The 15664-nt window shown below is 37.1% G+C and overlaps 1 protein-coding gene across 10 annotated transcripts in view; it reads right to left on the bottom strand.

Annotated features, from left to right (window-relative positions):
* Nucleotides 1–15664, bottom strand: part of LOC135198069 (opsin Rh5-like) — a 707912-nt gene that overhangs the window by 461249 nt on the left and 230999 nt on the right. For all 10 annotated transcript variants that reach the window (XR_010310718.1, XR_010310719.1, XM_064225476.1 and 7 more), the window contains 3 exons: nucleotides 9533–9666; nucleotides 6388–6500; nucleotides 3622–3832 (listed from right to left, as the gene is read on the bottom strand). Coding sequence is in view for 8 of the 10 variants with exons in the window: in XM_064225476.1 (XP_064081546.1) it covers nucleotides 3622–3832; nucleotides 6388–6500; nucleotides 9533–9666 (458 nt within the window). In the remaining 2 variants the exon portion in view is untranslated. The remainder of the gene's footprint in view (nucleotides 1–3621; nucleotides 3833–6387; nucleotides 6501–9532; nucleotides 9667–15664) is intronic.

Here is a 15664-nt window from a genome sequence, read left to right as displayed (position 1 = left end):
ATAAATAATACTGTACTACTTATAATGACAGCTTCTGTCAGATCCGCCAATCTCATTTCACATTAAATGTTTTCACATTAAATGTTTTGTCACTGAAAAACGGTGTTTTAATTATGAAGGAAGCTTCTGTCTGGTAAAAGAGTTTGCCAAAGTACTATATAAGTTTGTAGTGTTGCAAAAAACCTGAAATATAATTTCATCATGAGAACATGATATTTCAATTGCCTGAATTCACCTGAATTTATCAGCACAATGGCACGAAAGACTTAATACAACAAATTACAGACCACCAAACCATTAGGCAAAATTTTCAAATAAACTCCTTGAACAGCATAATTAAAACAAAAACTGGAGTAGTGCTGCCAATTACAGAAAATATTTAATCGAGGGTGCTTCTCTTACCTTCAGTCCTGAAGGCATAAGGGATAGAAAGGGATTTTTCAAGGCGTTACTCCTTCAACACATGAAACGACCGTCAGCTTTAAGTGAGACAAGAAAGAGGAGAGTGGACTAACTTGTCGGTGTTATGAAAGAGATGTAGAGCGCACAGTAGCAATAAATAAATGGACAGTCAGACATTGCAGAAATATTACAGAAATTTAGCATAAGAAATATTTCCCATTCCCAAGTCAATTATCATTGTCTCTGCTTAAAAAATGAACTTAAAAACAATTTAGTTACAGAAGAAAGAATGAGCAGCATCTTCAGACATGAAAATATAAAAAACAAAGTTAAAGTAGGTCCCTCCATATATAGAAGTACTGAATAAATAAACATAAAAAAAATGTTTAGCTGCAATCTCGGTGAAAAACCTCATTTATTTACGCTTACCTAATATCCACGCTTCATCTGGTAGAGAAAAAAGTTGTTGCCGTATATGACAGACGGGGGGTTAGCACAGGCCTTTAAATCTAAAGAGATTATGAATCTTAATTTCTATCAAGTCGTCGATCCCCGAAACTCCCATTCACATAAAATGGTAAAAGAAATACACATGGGAGCACCCAGCTATTTCAGTAAGCGGCTCTGGTTCACTTTTGCACATCTTTTCCATGATATGGTTAGGAAAGCCTTCGCTGTCGAAGAGCTTCAAACTCAATTAAGCCACTGAAAGTCATTTAAGCGGAGTTTCGCTCCCCAGAACTCACATATTGACCATCGAAAATTCTAAAGATTTTTGCGATTCAAAAAATTGAAGAATATTTCAAATTGAAGTAATTTATCAAAATAATATGCAAGTCAACAAGACCATTCACATACATTCATTTCTCATTCCGTTAGATACTAAGGGAAACGAAACCATAGGAACACAGAACTAAAGAGCCAGGAAATATAGGTTAGAAAAAAGCAAACGGAAATATACATATATTAATCCTTTGGGTTTGTTACAATACCCTCGTGTATTTGTATTAGGACAATTGTCTACCAGATAACAATATTGACATTTTAAATGTGATGGCAGAAAGCACATTTTTACTCATTTGCCACACGCTTAATAAGGCATTGCGTTTAAATGACATGAATTTTTATTAAATGGAAAAAAAATGGAGATTTACTTCAAACCTGAGCATTTTACTATGAGATTCAGGGCCTCTGTAACACGGTTTTTTGGACTTTGCTCCTTATCAAAGCATCGGATGTAGCTGAAAGTTGGCATATGTATATTGTACAACCACACAAATTTTGTCACCATTATCATTACCTAAACCCGATAGTTTTGATTTTTATAGAGTAAAAATTATCTAGCCGACGCCATAGCCAATGATAACGAGCCAAGAGTCGAAAAACATTCATTACGTAAGCAAAGTAAACACACCGTTTTACGAAATGTTGCCCCGCCCATCCACCAGACAAAAAACTCATTCACCTTGTTTCATCGGCTCTGAAACCCATAGCAGTAAAGAATGACTAACAGGATTTGGAATTGTCCCCGTGGTTGCAAAACTGCATTTGTCTTACGACTTTCAACTTTATTCAGTCAAGAAAAAGCCCGTGGCCATACTTACTGTAGCCTGAATAGGTAATTATTCAGTTTCTAGTTTAAATCCAATGTTTATGGTCTGATTTGTATTTAGCGTAACGTGATTATAATACTTGTAATGTCATTCAGGATTTTGAACATTTCCATTACCTATCCACTATGCCACCAAGAGAGAGAGAAAGAGAGAGATTGTATGTAAACAGTCTTTATATAACTATTTTTGTTAAAATAAGATTTTTATCCAAAGTAAATACAAGCTTATATGTGCTAAAATCTCCAGCAGACCAACGGATCATCCGATATAATTTTTTTCTTCTTCTTTAGGCCGTACAACCGTGTTGGATATAAAGACTTTATGAATGGTGGAACGATACATAGAAGTGGGTGGGGTATCTGTGCTAGCGTAGTAATACTACTGTAGCAGTAGTGCCGCCGCAACAGTAGTAATAGCTGTAAACTTTTAGGCCAACTGCTGGGATTCTTGAGGATCATTTAGCACTTCTTACAACTACTCGAGAAATTAGTTTTTATAGCCTGAAGTTAAATTTTCTAATCCAACAATGCCCATGATAGCCTTCAGTGTTATCCTGAATTATAACGAGCCCAAAGTGGGTGGAGCATCATGTAGTCATCATTCTGACGATAATTATTGGTGAAGGTTTAAAGCCAAAATACGGTACCAGCTTTTTTTTTTTTTTTTCAGTAAATAGGTAAATAGCCAATAAATAAAAATTGCTTGACATTGGATATAGCAGTTATCAAATCAAGCTTGTCTACTATGTTTTTTAAAATTACGAACTATTCCCTACATCTTGTCAATCTGATTGTGACATATAAAGTAGACTTTAATTTTTAGGACACTTATTTTGGGATTTAGACTAATAATCAAAGTGGATTTGTATTTATTAACATATTTTGTTGGTTTGTTCATTATGACAATTATCAGTGGAGAGGTTCAGAGTTCATAAAGGTGTACTGCTTTGCTTGTATTTAAATTTTATGTCATTGTTGCCAGAGGTCTAGCCTTCGTTACGTATAGCCAATCAGCCATCGAGAAAAAGGGAAGAAATGCTGTCATAAGTTACGTAACGAGTGCGTTCGGAACCTTTTCTGTGAGTAAGTTGGCCCGTCTTCGAAAATAGCCACTTTTACATTATAAGTACCAAATCTATTCAACCTACGTAATGCAGAATACAGTCAAAATTTATGTGTAGATATAATGTGTATTCTGAATAAGCGTTATATTTATGAAATGCATAGATAAAAAGTTATTGCGAAAAAACCGTGTTACAGAGGCCCTGAATCTCATAGTAGCTCTTTAAATACCTTGTGAAACTCCAAGCCAATCGTAAAATTAAATGAACTCTTTGTTTTGTCACTGATTGTCTTAAGAGTTCCTGTGACATACCAGGCCACACACTACTGATATATGTATGTGTAAATGACTAAGCGGGCGCGCACGCGCATTTATGATAATCATAGTCACGGGTATTTCAAACTACCAACAACTGCGTTTCCAACTTTCGGATCTGAAGGCAACGATAGCGTCTAACAAACATCATAAAAAGTAAAAGAATCGCATGGTCTAAGTAACTCAACTTCAAAGAAATAAAACAACCCTAGAATTAACAGTCGCTTACCTCGACCTTCTTCCTTCCTCGCATGCTTTGCCGCTTGAAGGACTTGACCAGAGTTTTCCTGCAGGTATAGCAATGGCGCTCCTGCTTGGACACTGTGTTCACGATGGAAATGTAGCTGAAGGAGATTATGTAGAGTGGCAATACCCACGCAGCCACGAAGAACGAAAATATGTAGACACGCGTCCGAGTCGAAGTTGTAAGATAATCGAAACTGGGGAAAAAAATTACAGAAATATAAGCAACAAATGGATAAGGTTAAGAAATTAGTTTGATTAAAAAAATGTAATACCATTCTGACGCTCCCAAAATTCGAGATTATTTATTGATGCCAGTTGATTCTGAGTTTTTACTGTTTGGTTGACTAAATGTCCAAGGAGGAATATATTAACCAAAATGTAAGTAGAATGTACACTGACACACACACATATATAAGAGAGAGAGAGCATAAGCTTCCAGCTTGGTATTGGATTTCTGGCCCTGATGAGTTCCCATTGTCTATAGATTCTTTTACTGTGATCATAGTCGGAAGGAAATAATTTTTTCAATAAAATTTTATCTCGAGATTATTGGGGTAACAAGAAGAAAAAATTTGCTCGCATTAAAAGATTTGGTACTATGAGTATTACTTATCTATATGTTTATTCTAGAACAGTATGCGAACGTTGACACTTTCGATGCAAAATAGAAAAAACTGCTGGCACGTGTGTATTCAGATGTAAATGATGTTACAATTAACATATATATATACAAGTGTGTGTGTAAATGTTATAATGCACACACAATATATATATATATATATCAATATATATATATATATAGATATATATATATATATATATATATTATACACACATATACGTGTGTGTACACGCATACCTAATGCTCACTATCTAGGTTTCCGTTGTTAGATTTCAATTTAAGATTCAGAGCTAATATTTTGGCTTTTTAGGATTGTGATCCTGTAACTAAAACACTTGGAAGAAATTCATTCATGTCAAATGTTCATAAACTGCTTATGAATTTCTTTTTAAACAATGGAAAGGCATATACGGAATTATGAACGTCATAAATAGCTAATGTTGAGTTTTATTTGCCACTCGTATTCGAGCTATTGTATCTTAAACATTTTCTATGTAACGCACGAGCATTGTGTGCTTCACAGTACAGACATTGAGTGCACTATTCGTTCTGTAATTTGGATTTTCAAGAAGAGTATGGGCCATTCATATTTTACTTCAGCTGAGCCGTTAAGTATATAACCACAGATAATATTAATCTATGAAACCGGCTACATCACGTTCTAAAGTAAGAGCACCTATGCAGCATTTTGTAACTCATGGTCTACATTATTTATTTCAGACAATAGTTCACGATGCAGCTCAAACATACGCAAAAAATTATTAGCTTCTGAATGGTATTCATCATACATTTTCCAATCTATTTTCTCCAGCAAGTAAATTTTGTTATTTTCATTTTAAGTTACTACACATGCCACTTGTAACCAATGTTTTTCACCACAACCTTAGATAAAAACAATTTCAAGCCTCATCCCTAACCTACAAGATTCTCAAATTCTGAATTCCACTACTAAGTTTCAATTTACTCAAGTTATGTAACTTTGAGACTGACAGCATTCTAAGTCCAGTTATCCAATAACAATATCGGCTTACCACTGACTTTGAGCCTTTAAGCCTGGTCAAAATATGTTATTTCAAGATCAGCACCGATGAATACAGTTTGCAGTAATTCATTGTTCTTGCTTCTATCTGAATTGTGATAAAATGTACACCCTATTCTTTAATAGGCATTCACTCATTTCTTTTCAAAGATTGAGTTTTAATTAAAATATATACTTCTACTTAACTTTTCAGAGCTGGGTGAAATATCCACAGGGGTAAAATTAAAATATCTCTAATGACCCATAACTACTTTGCGGGGTAAGGGCGAGAAAGCGACAAGCATTGATCACCTCTCTGCAGCTTCCTAAATGTATTCGGATCAGGGGTGAGTAGGGAAAGTTTAACAATAGCTTGGGTGGGTATGGAAAGTTTAATAATTGGTTTAAACTGATGAAACGCAAAGAATTTAGTTGCAAACAACTGGGCGGGGTGAATCGCTAAGTCGCATGAATAAAATACAGGTATCAAGGTGGTCATACCAAGAGAAAATTAAATCTAAATATCTGTCCGGAATTTTTCGGTGAATAATTTATGTTCAATGTACCCTAAGTTCAATTTCCAAGCCACGCCTTTTTCAATTGTTAGATTTTCTTGCGCTTCTGTCAAAGAATACACATCGAAGATACCGAAAACAACAAGTGAAAACAATTTGCTTTCGCAATTATTCTCTTTTACTTGAATAATAAATTCATTACAACAAATGCTCCATTTACCATCTAAGTGGGCAAATGTTACCTCTTGTAAGTAGTGTGCATTATACAATATTAATTTTTCCTCTCACTAACGAAATTACTCTTAAATGTCCATATTACAAACACTTAAGCGTCAAATTATTTATATTAAAAGCAAACTAGTATTGATACTTAGAATGGAGACTTAAAAAATCTTTCACACAATCTAAAAACTTATATTAATGAACAGTATTAACATCTTTTATTACGAGCACACCTCGGAATGCTAACTCGAACTCCTGAAAATCAGAGGAATTGAAACTGAGTATTATCATAGAAATAATTTGTTTTTGTAATGCAATACCAAGTACAACATTGAGTTTTCTTTTTTTAAGATCTATAAGTGCAAGACTTACCTGCAAGAGGTGAGAAATCCTTCGGGAGAATAATGAATACCCACGATGCCCACAAGGGGTATGACTGAGAACACGAAAGAATATATCCAAGTCAACATTATAATGACGAGAACCTGTGAAGAATGCAAAAGGTAAATTAGGTTAAATTAAGAAAAGTACTTTTCCTTAAAAACCGTTCCATGTTTATACATTCATGAAAACTATTTTCTAATTTACCCTCAAGCCGACAATTTTCTCAAAATAAACATGTAATATGCACAAGTTTTATTTGTGTAAATCCATACCACTCTTCCTCCTTCGATATTGCAATCGCCACTTTCCTCAAAGTGTGAAGTAATGTTTTGTCACCATAATTCGCACGGTCAACATTTCACCTTTTCCCATATACAAAAGAATAGTTATTTTTAATCGCTCTTCTTACAGTAACCTCAGTAGTCTCTCCCATAAGTTCCCTTCCATCGTTTATAGAGCTGCGGAGTTACAGACCGCATTCTTTTCAGACAGCATCTGACCATTTGCATCTCCTCAACATACATGCTTGCGCGTTTGCAATATTAGTTTAGCATCCACATATGTTACTTTGGTAAACATTTTATTAATTTAGTTTGAGTTAGACAAGAGATTATGGTGTTGTTTTAGCATGGAACAAATATTAATACAAATAATGTGTCTTATGGACTAATGGAACTATGGTCATTTGTTCTGGTCCTCATTTGGCAGAAAAAGCAGCTACAATCATAAGTGTGTAAGTGCGTGTCAACTGCTAAATGATTGAGTGCATTCAATATAATATATGGAAAGATATGTCACATATGGGGTAGAAGAAAACAAGAAACCTACGGCAACAGCTAAAATAAATAAATAAACTAGTAACGAATGTTGATTTTCAACAGCTACGTTGAGCTCCAGAGACGAAATCCTGCACACAAAGGAACTTGAGATTGTCAATAATAGCACTGAATGGAAAAACACAAGAAAAATGAATAATAGTATGGAATGCGACTTCTACGAAGAGCGACTATCTGAAACCTTACAACGGAAGAAGAACGCAAAGCCTTTTTCAATATATTTGATCTGAATAGGCTCCGGTGGAACCCATAGGAAAGACTTTTTTTCACGTGTCACCGGTAGAAAGGTAATCAAGAGTTGAATAGAATTGAAATAACGTTGTCTATCCAAAGAAGAGTGAATTCGTGGAAGAAACAAGAACTATGAATTTGTGCTATTCACCACATACCCACGAGTAATATTACAATGATAAGTTTTTCGGCTAAAAATAATATATTTATTTACTTATTCTTGTTTTGTTAGGTGCATTTTTTCCGAATGCTGTTCAAATTCAATGCGAATAATTGTGGAAGGATATAACTTCCAACGATACATGTGATGTTTTCTAGCTTTTTTGCACAACTATCATTCTGTATTCTCGAAATTAATTTGTTAATACGTAAACTAACTTTTTGTTCAACGCTCAATTTACTCAAATTTATTTTTTGCCAAATTAATGACTCACATCTCGAGGATCAAAAGCGTCATTTTACAATAGTTTGATACTTTTACAAGAGCAAACAAAGTACACGACAGTGAAATTGGACTTGTCAGATAGTGCAACAAAAGGGTGCTAAAAAAGGGAACAGAAAAACAGAACTGAAACATAATGTGTTTTTGAGAGAACGAATATGCCTTGGCAATAAATGGAATCAACTGCTTCAGTTTGAGAGAGATGGACAGAGAAGAGTGGCACAACGCTACCGAAAGCACAAAGCTTACTAAAAATGATAAAACTCCTTCTGTTTATGCTGTAATGACATAAAATAATTAAAACAATCGGATGTGCTCACTGACCACGCAAGGTGCGTTTGAATTTTTTCCTATTAAAATGGTGCATAATGGTGTATACGTGGGGAGAGTTAGAGAGAGAGAGAGAGAGAGAGAGAGAGAGAGAGAGAGAGAGTATGTGTTTACCAAGGAAGCGAAAGGCCAAGAACACAAACGAACAGAATTTAAGAAACTCGTTTCATGAAAAATATCAAAAGCTCTGTCGATATTTCACAGTCCATTTCATACATGTGAGTGCATTATATATATTATATATATATTATATATTATATATATAAATTATATATATTCTTATATATCATATATATATATATATATATATATATATATATGTATATTGTATATATATATATATATATATATATATATATATATATATATAATGTATATGTCTATATATATATATATATATTATCATATATGTGTGTGTGTGTGTGTGTGTGTGTGTGTGTGTGTATTATATAAATAATATAAAGATATATATCACCCAATGCTACGTAAGAATTTCAGTATTCAGTATTCAGTCAATAATAACTCAAGGTATTATAAGAAACAGTAATATTCTACTTTAGGGGAAAAGTAGATACATTTTACGTTCCAGTGGCGAGAATGAAACAGCTGTTCACATGCAATCATGTTTCTCGAAGGCACAGAAAAGAAAATGATTTATCGTTGTCGAAGAATCTGGGTTTCCAAGGAAATTTAGGAGCCGCTCTTCACAAACCCGGGCACTCCATCTCTAGCTTCTATCTCGATGACATGCTGGTATTTCTTTCGCCGAGTGGTTCATTTACAGTGGATAAATGTGGTGCATAAATAAAGATAATTCATGTATACTCTCTCTCTCTCTCTCTCTCTCTCTCTCTCTCTCTCTCTCAGTACTTTCGCCCTCCGTCGATATGCAATTTAGATTTAATGCAGTTAACTTCATGAATCTTCAATTATGACTTGTTTGTCTATTCTGAGTATCTTTTTTTTTATTCTTTGGAAGATTAGCTCACTATGCATTCCCAATAAATAATATTATATATATACATATATATATATATATAATATATATATATATATATTATATATATATATAATATATAATATAATAATATAGATATATATAAAGAGAGAGAGAGAGAGAGAGACGAGAGAGAGAGAGAGAGAGAGAGAGAGCCCCAGGGAGAGGAAGAGAGAGAGAGATTCAAGTTCATATTGCACTGAGGTCTAAGGCACGCGAACCCTAATTCTTACAGAATATTAATAGTTACACCAGTCCCCTCAAGTAAAGACGGTCCAAAGTGTAATAATAACTCACCTGCCGGTAAGAGAGCCTCTTGAAAGGATCCAGGGGGAAGGAAATCACAAGATATCGGTCGAGGGAAATGGCAGCCAGAGTCATGATGGATGTTGTGCCAGTAAGACCACCGAGAAACCCATAAACATCACAACCTGAAATAAACATTAAAATGAAAAATGAAAATGAAAAGTAAAACGCAATACATTGTTAGATAATATATATGTGTAAATGTGTGTGTACGCGCGCACACACACACACACACACACACACACACACACACACACACATATATGATATATATATAATATAATATATATATATCTATATATATATATATATATATAATATACATACACATATATATATACATATGTATGTATGTATGTATGTAATACTCAATCAAGAAAGTTTGGAACGTGATAAATCTATAAATAAAGGTATAAGCCACGAAGGAAAGATAAACAACTGAGTTTCTGCAAGATCTTTCGACTCAACGTCCTTTACTTAGCAGACTTATGCGGTTGTATTGCTAACGCCTCGAAAGACCTGGGTTCAGTGCCGATGTGGGGGAGAAATTTATTTATTTATTTATATATATATATATATATATATATATATATATATATATATATATATATATACATACATATATACATATATATATATATATATATATATATATATATATATATATATGAATGATGAAAGAAAAAGTAATTTTGAGCAGAAAATGTTCTATACACATAATGCATTTTAAGGCTCTAATTGGAGGCGAAGAAAATTTTGAAATAACCGTTATCATTACTGCTGCTTTCACACGCTGGAGGTTGAAAGTGAAAAGCCGGGGTAGCCTTTTTTTAAGTGGATGAGGCGAGTGGATTAATAGTCTTATTATTATGATTCTTCTTCTTGCGGTATTAGGTCAGAGTGTCGAAAGACAGAGTGTCGAAGGACAAAGTGTTGAATGGACAATTTGTCGAACAGACAATGTGTCGAACAGACAATGTGTCGAAATGACAGTCGAAGATAGAGAGTGAGAGAATACAGTACCAAATTGTCTAATGACTGAAATTAGTTGTTATCAATTCTAGAGAGAGAAAAGAGAGAATAAAGTACCAAATTGTCTAACGATTGAAATTACTTGTTAGAACTGATTGTGTGGGGTGCGGACGTGTTGGAGGTCTCTCTCGCGTTTCTTCACAGAAAAGAAGGGTTTTTCGCCATTGGTGACTATACCTCTTATAGTAAGCAATGTGTTAATAGTGTCTCCACGTAATACCCGGCGTGTAAGCCGGAGAGTGTTGTGCAACGGCAGATATTCTAATATTCTTTCTGCTCCAATCAGTGCCTTAGAAATCTTTCAAATCACAGCTTCTCGAGGCCTATTGGTCCTGGGAAATGGGTAAAAGAATGCAGTGTATGTGTTAGTGCTTGACCCCTCCCTTACCGCAAAAATGTCACCCGACCAACCTCCAACCGTTGCGCAAGTGACCCTGGCACCTACCGGTGCCTGTGCCCCTTACACAAGTTCCGTACTCGCGAACAATTGTCTTTTCTTTATTCAATACCAATCGAACCGTTCCGACGTCGAGTCCGCTATACAATCTGTCAGCGATGCCTTCTCCGATGAGGAAATCAACGTTGCATATACGAAATGCAAAGATCTGATACCAGAGAGCATTCTCAAGGAGCGATCCGCGAAGAACTTGTCCTCTCACAAAAAAATATCGTATATCACTAAGTGGCTAAGGACCTGCTCGGTGGAAATATACGCCGATGACCCTTACAACCTGCCTCCAAAGGGCCCTGCTGACCTAAGCCTACCTGCGGTGTACCACACTGCAGAAAATGCCTTCAAAACAGTAAAATCTCTCTCAGAAATAATTGGAAAAAACTCTGAAAAAATTGAGGAGACAAATGATAATTTATCAAGAATCTGGGACGTGATCAAAGGACTACAGGAATCCATAATCAGCCTTAAAAAGGTGGAATCAAATAACCTCCCATGGATCTGGGATGCGATCAAAGGAGTGCAGGGATCGATAGACAATCGCACAGATAGCCACCAGACTACTACGAATGCGGCATCCAGTTTTTCCTCGCCTCCCAGCAACACGGAAGTGCCCCGTTCCGAGGGGACTGTTGACCCCCAAAACTCTTCTCCCTCCCCAGTGCCTCCGGTGGAAGATATATCCCCGGTGATGATTACTAGCCCTCGTAATCCTCCCCACCCTATCTCTCCCCCCAACCCCCCATCGTAGATGCAGATGAAACTGATCATGAGGGGTCTGGCGGCTGGCAGATACAAACAAGCAGAAAGAAGAGAAGAACCTTCCGTTTGGCCGCTGGACCGGAGCCCAACATTCGTGTTTCACCTCACCCGACACCTGAGAAGAGATGCCACGTAGTAATTCACAATCTGCGCTCATCGGTGACGCTGGATGCCATAGTGGAGAGAGTCAAGTTTCTCACTGGCTCTGACCCACTCATCTCTCACGAAATCCCATGCAGGATTAAACATAAAGTGGCTTACAGGATTACCTGCCTATTTCAACACCTCGACGTTCTTAAAGGCGAGAATTTCGGTCCTAATATATTAGTTTCAAGATACAGACTAATCCGGGATCAACCACCCCCAGGGGAACTTACTGACACTCCAACCAGGGTCATTTCCACCGCAAGTGCCAGCCAACCCCCCACGGCGAGTGACTGCCCACTCCCCCTGGCTAACCCCCCATCCACCCAAATGATCAGCGCATTCATCTCCCATCTTCGTGAGTAGTCATGGATACATTAAACATAATCTCTTGGAATATCTTTGGCCTCAAGCGGAACATTCCTCTTCTAAACATGTTCTGCAAAAACTTCAAAGGCATTATTGCACTGCAAGAAACGCTCCTCTGGCCACATGACCTTGCCATATGCGATTCAATTCATGAAGACTACAGAACCTTCTCGACTTCATCGATGCAAGTTACAGATCAAATCCTAGCCGGTCGCCCGAAAGGAGGCCTTTCTTTCCTTTGGTGGCACAAATCGTTAGACAATACGATAAAGGTGATGACCTACAGGAGTGACAGATTGCTGGGGCTTCAAGTGACAGTAGGGAACTCGATTATCCTAATTATTAATGTTTATATGCCATGGGAAAATAACAATAATTTTGATCATTACTGCATGATCCTAGGGGAATTACACAGTATTAGTATTATTCATGATTCTCCTGCTGATCATATTTGTATAATCGGGGACCTTAATTCTCACCCCACAAAACAATTTTATAATGAACTTACTCGCTTCTGTCAAAATCATGCTCTCCAAATTAGCGATGTAATGCTCCTCCCCCCTCCCTCCTCCTATTCATATGTACATAATAGAGCGGACGCTATTACAACTTCCTGGCTGGACCACTGCATCACATCTCCACAACTTCATGATTCTATTATGACCTGCAATATTCGCTATGATCTTGCAACGGGCTACGATCACATCCCATTACAGGTGTCATTCAGTACCCCAACCCTCCCTACCGTGAACCCCCTAACTGATCGACCACCAGCGGTAAACTGGGATTTTAAAAACCAACAGAAAACCAGAGACTTTAGGGCGACCACGGAAACCAGGTTGCGGTCAATAGTTCAACCGGCAGACGCCTTACTTTGTACTAACACAAATTGTAGAAATGACCACCACAAGAGGGATCTGAATGAATTCTATTCGAACATAATCTCCGCTTTGCTTGCTTCGGGCAGGACTGCCTACAGATTTCGTCAAGGTAATTCTCGTAATATACCTGGATGGAATGACTTGGTTAAAGATCTGTATACATACTCACGAGAAATGTTTTTTACTGTGGAGGCAAAATGGTAGCCCCAGGGAAGGGCACACTGCATTGCTAATGAGACAGGCGAGAGCGCAGTTCAAACTTGCTCTTAAGCACTGCAGGCTAAATGAAAAACAACTAAGAGCCGATGCAATGTCTAGAAACTTAGAATCTGGTGATTATCCTCGTCTTTGGAAAGATATCCAGTCTTTAAATCCCAAAACTAAAAAGCTATCACAGAGAGTAGGGGAAGCAGTCGGAGACGAAGCTATTGCAAGTATGTGGGGCGATCACAACTTCAACAATATCCTGAATTGCATAAATGATCAAGATTCCCGAAGGGATGTAGATAACCTCCTTACTGACAACATTCAATTTCATTTTGCAGACCGTATTACGCCAGGTAACATCAGCGATGCCATAAACAGCCTACCTAATAATAAATCGCCCGGCTGTGATGGTCTTCCTGCAGAGGCCTTCAAACTCTGCCATCCGATAATTTACATTTTGCTAGCTGCCCTATTCAATGTGTGCATAATTCACCGGTTTCTTCCAGACTCCCTACTCTTAGTTCACTTGATACCATTAATCAAAAACAAGCTAAAGGATGCAGCTGACCCTGGCAACTACCGGCCGATTGCAATCACAACGATCGCATCGAAGATACTTGAGTCTGTTCTTCTAGTTAGACTTCTCCCCTTTTTACACACCACTGACAACCAGTTCGGGTTTAAAGCAAACCACTCAACCGACACCTGCATCTACATACTGAAAGAATTGCTTAATTACTACCTATCATCAGCCTCTCCTATTTTCCTTTGTTTTGTAGATGTGAGAAAAGCATTTGACAGAGTAAACTACCTGAAGCTCTTCCTGAAGCTGCATAAAAGGGGCACACCCCTGTACCTAATTGGCATTTTACATTGCTGGTTCTCCACACAGCAATTCTGTGTCAAATGGGGTAACGTGTTATCTTACACCTTCGGCTCCCTAAACGGGCTCCGGCAAGGGGGCATTCTCTCTCCTTACCTGTTTAATACGTACACAGATGACTTGAATGTCAAACTGAACTCGCTCCCAATCGGATGCACCGTCAATGAAACAACTATAAACAACCTCTGTTACGCCGACGATATGGTTCTGATTTCCCCATCAGTGCAAGGTCTCCAACGACTCATCGACACCTGCCGCCAATATGCAGAGGAATTTGATATAATCTACAACGAAACCAAGACCCAGTGTATGTCGCTGCTCCCGAGATCGCTTAAGCATATTGCAGAACCTCAAATTTTCCTCGGAAACCATCGGCTGGAATTTGTGCACGAATTTCCGTATTTGGGTCACATTATCACCGACGACCTAAAAGATACGGCAGACATTGAACAGAGGCGTCGTAAACTATGTGCAGCTGGCAACATGATTGCAAGGAGGTTTGCCTTCTGTCACCGAGACGTGAAACTGCTTCTATTCCGCTCGTACTGCTACAGTATCTATGGGTGTTCCCTCTGGACGAACTATACCCAAGAGACCTTGAGACGCATCACTGTTGTGCACAATGACATTCTGAGACGCCTCACAAACACTCCCCGCTACCACTCCGCCACACAGATGTTCATTGAAAACCACCTGGACAATTTAAAAATCATTGTTAGGCGAACAATGTCCAGTCTGGTAACCCGAGTGAGAAACAGCAGCAACTCGCTCATACAAAGCATCCTAAGGAGTGAAGCAAGAAGAAGATCTAAATTGTGGGAAAGATGGGAAAATGAGGCCTTTGTCCCCTAAAGGACTTAATCTCTGTATTGGCAAGATGTCATCTGCAGTTTTTGTCATTATTACATTTATAGCTGATATTTTAATTTTTCATTATTACTGTGATTCCTATCAAGTTAAAGTTTTATTTACATTTAATTTATGTATTAAGCCCTCTGGACCTGACTACTGTAACCACCTAAGGTCTCTAGTTGAAATTTGAGTTATATAATATGTGCACCAACTGTTATTACTCGCAATGCATTTTTTTTTTTCTCACCAATATTATTACTGTTATTACCAGTATGATGATTACTAGCTTTTATGCTACCTCAGCTATATTATGGATAAGTGCCGATTATTCATTTTCTATTTTATCATATCTCATGTATCTAGATTGTGTATGTTACTGTCTGTATCTTGTATACTCAATGTATATGGCCCCGAGCTGAAATAAAACATATTATTATTATTATTATTATTATTATATATCATTTACATATATACAGTATGTATTCTGTTAGTTTCACTCACCAGTTAACTTCCTTCGAGATTCAAACGTTTCAATACAAATT

Source organism: Macrobrachium nipponense, chromosome 21 (assembly GCF_015104395.2).
Source record: "Macrobrachium nipponense isolate FS-2020 chromosome 21, ASM1510439v2, whole genome shotgun sequence".
Taxonomy (NCBI): domain Eukaryota; kingdom Metazoa; phylum Arthropoda; class Malacostraca; order Decapoda; family Palaemonidae; genus Macrobrachium; species Macrobrachium nipponense.
This window is presented reverse-complemented; position numbering and strand designations above follow the sequence as displayed.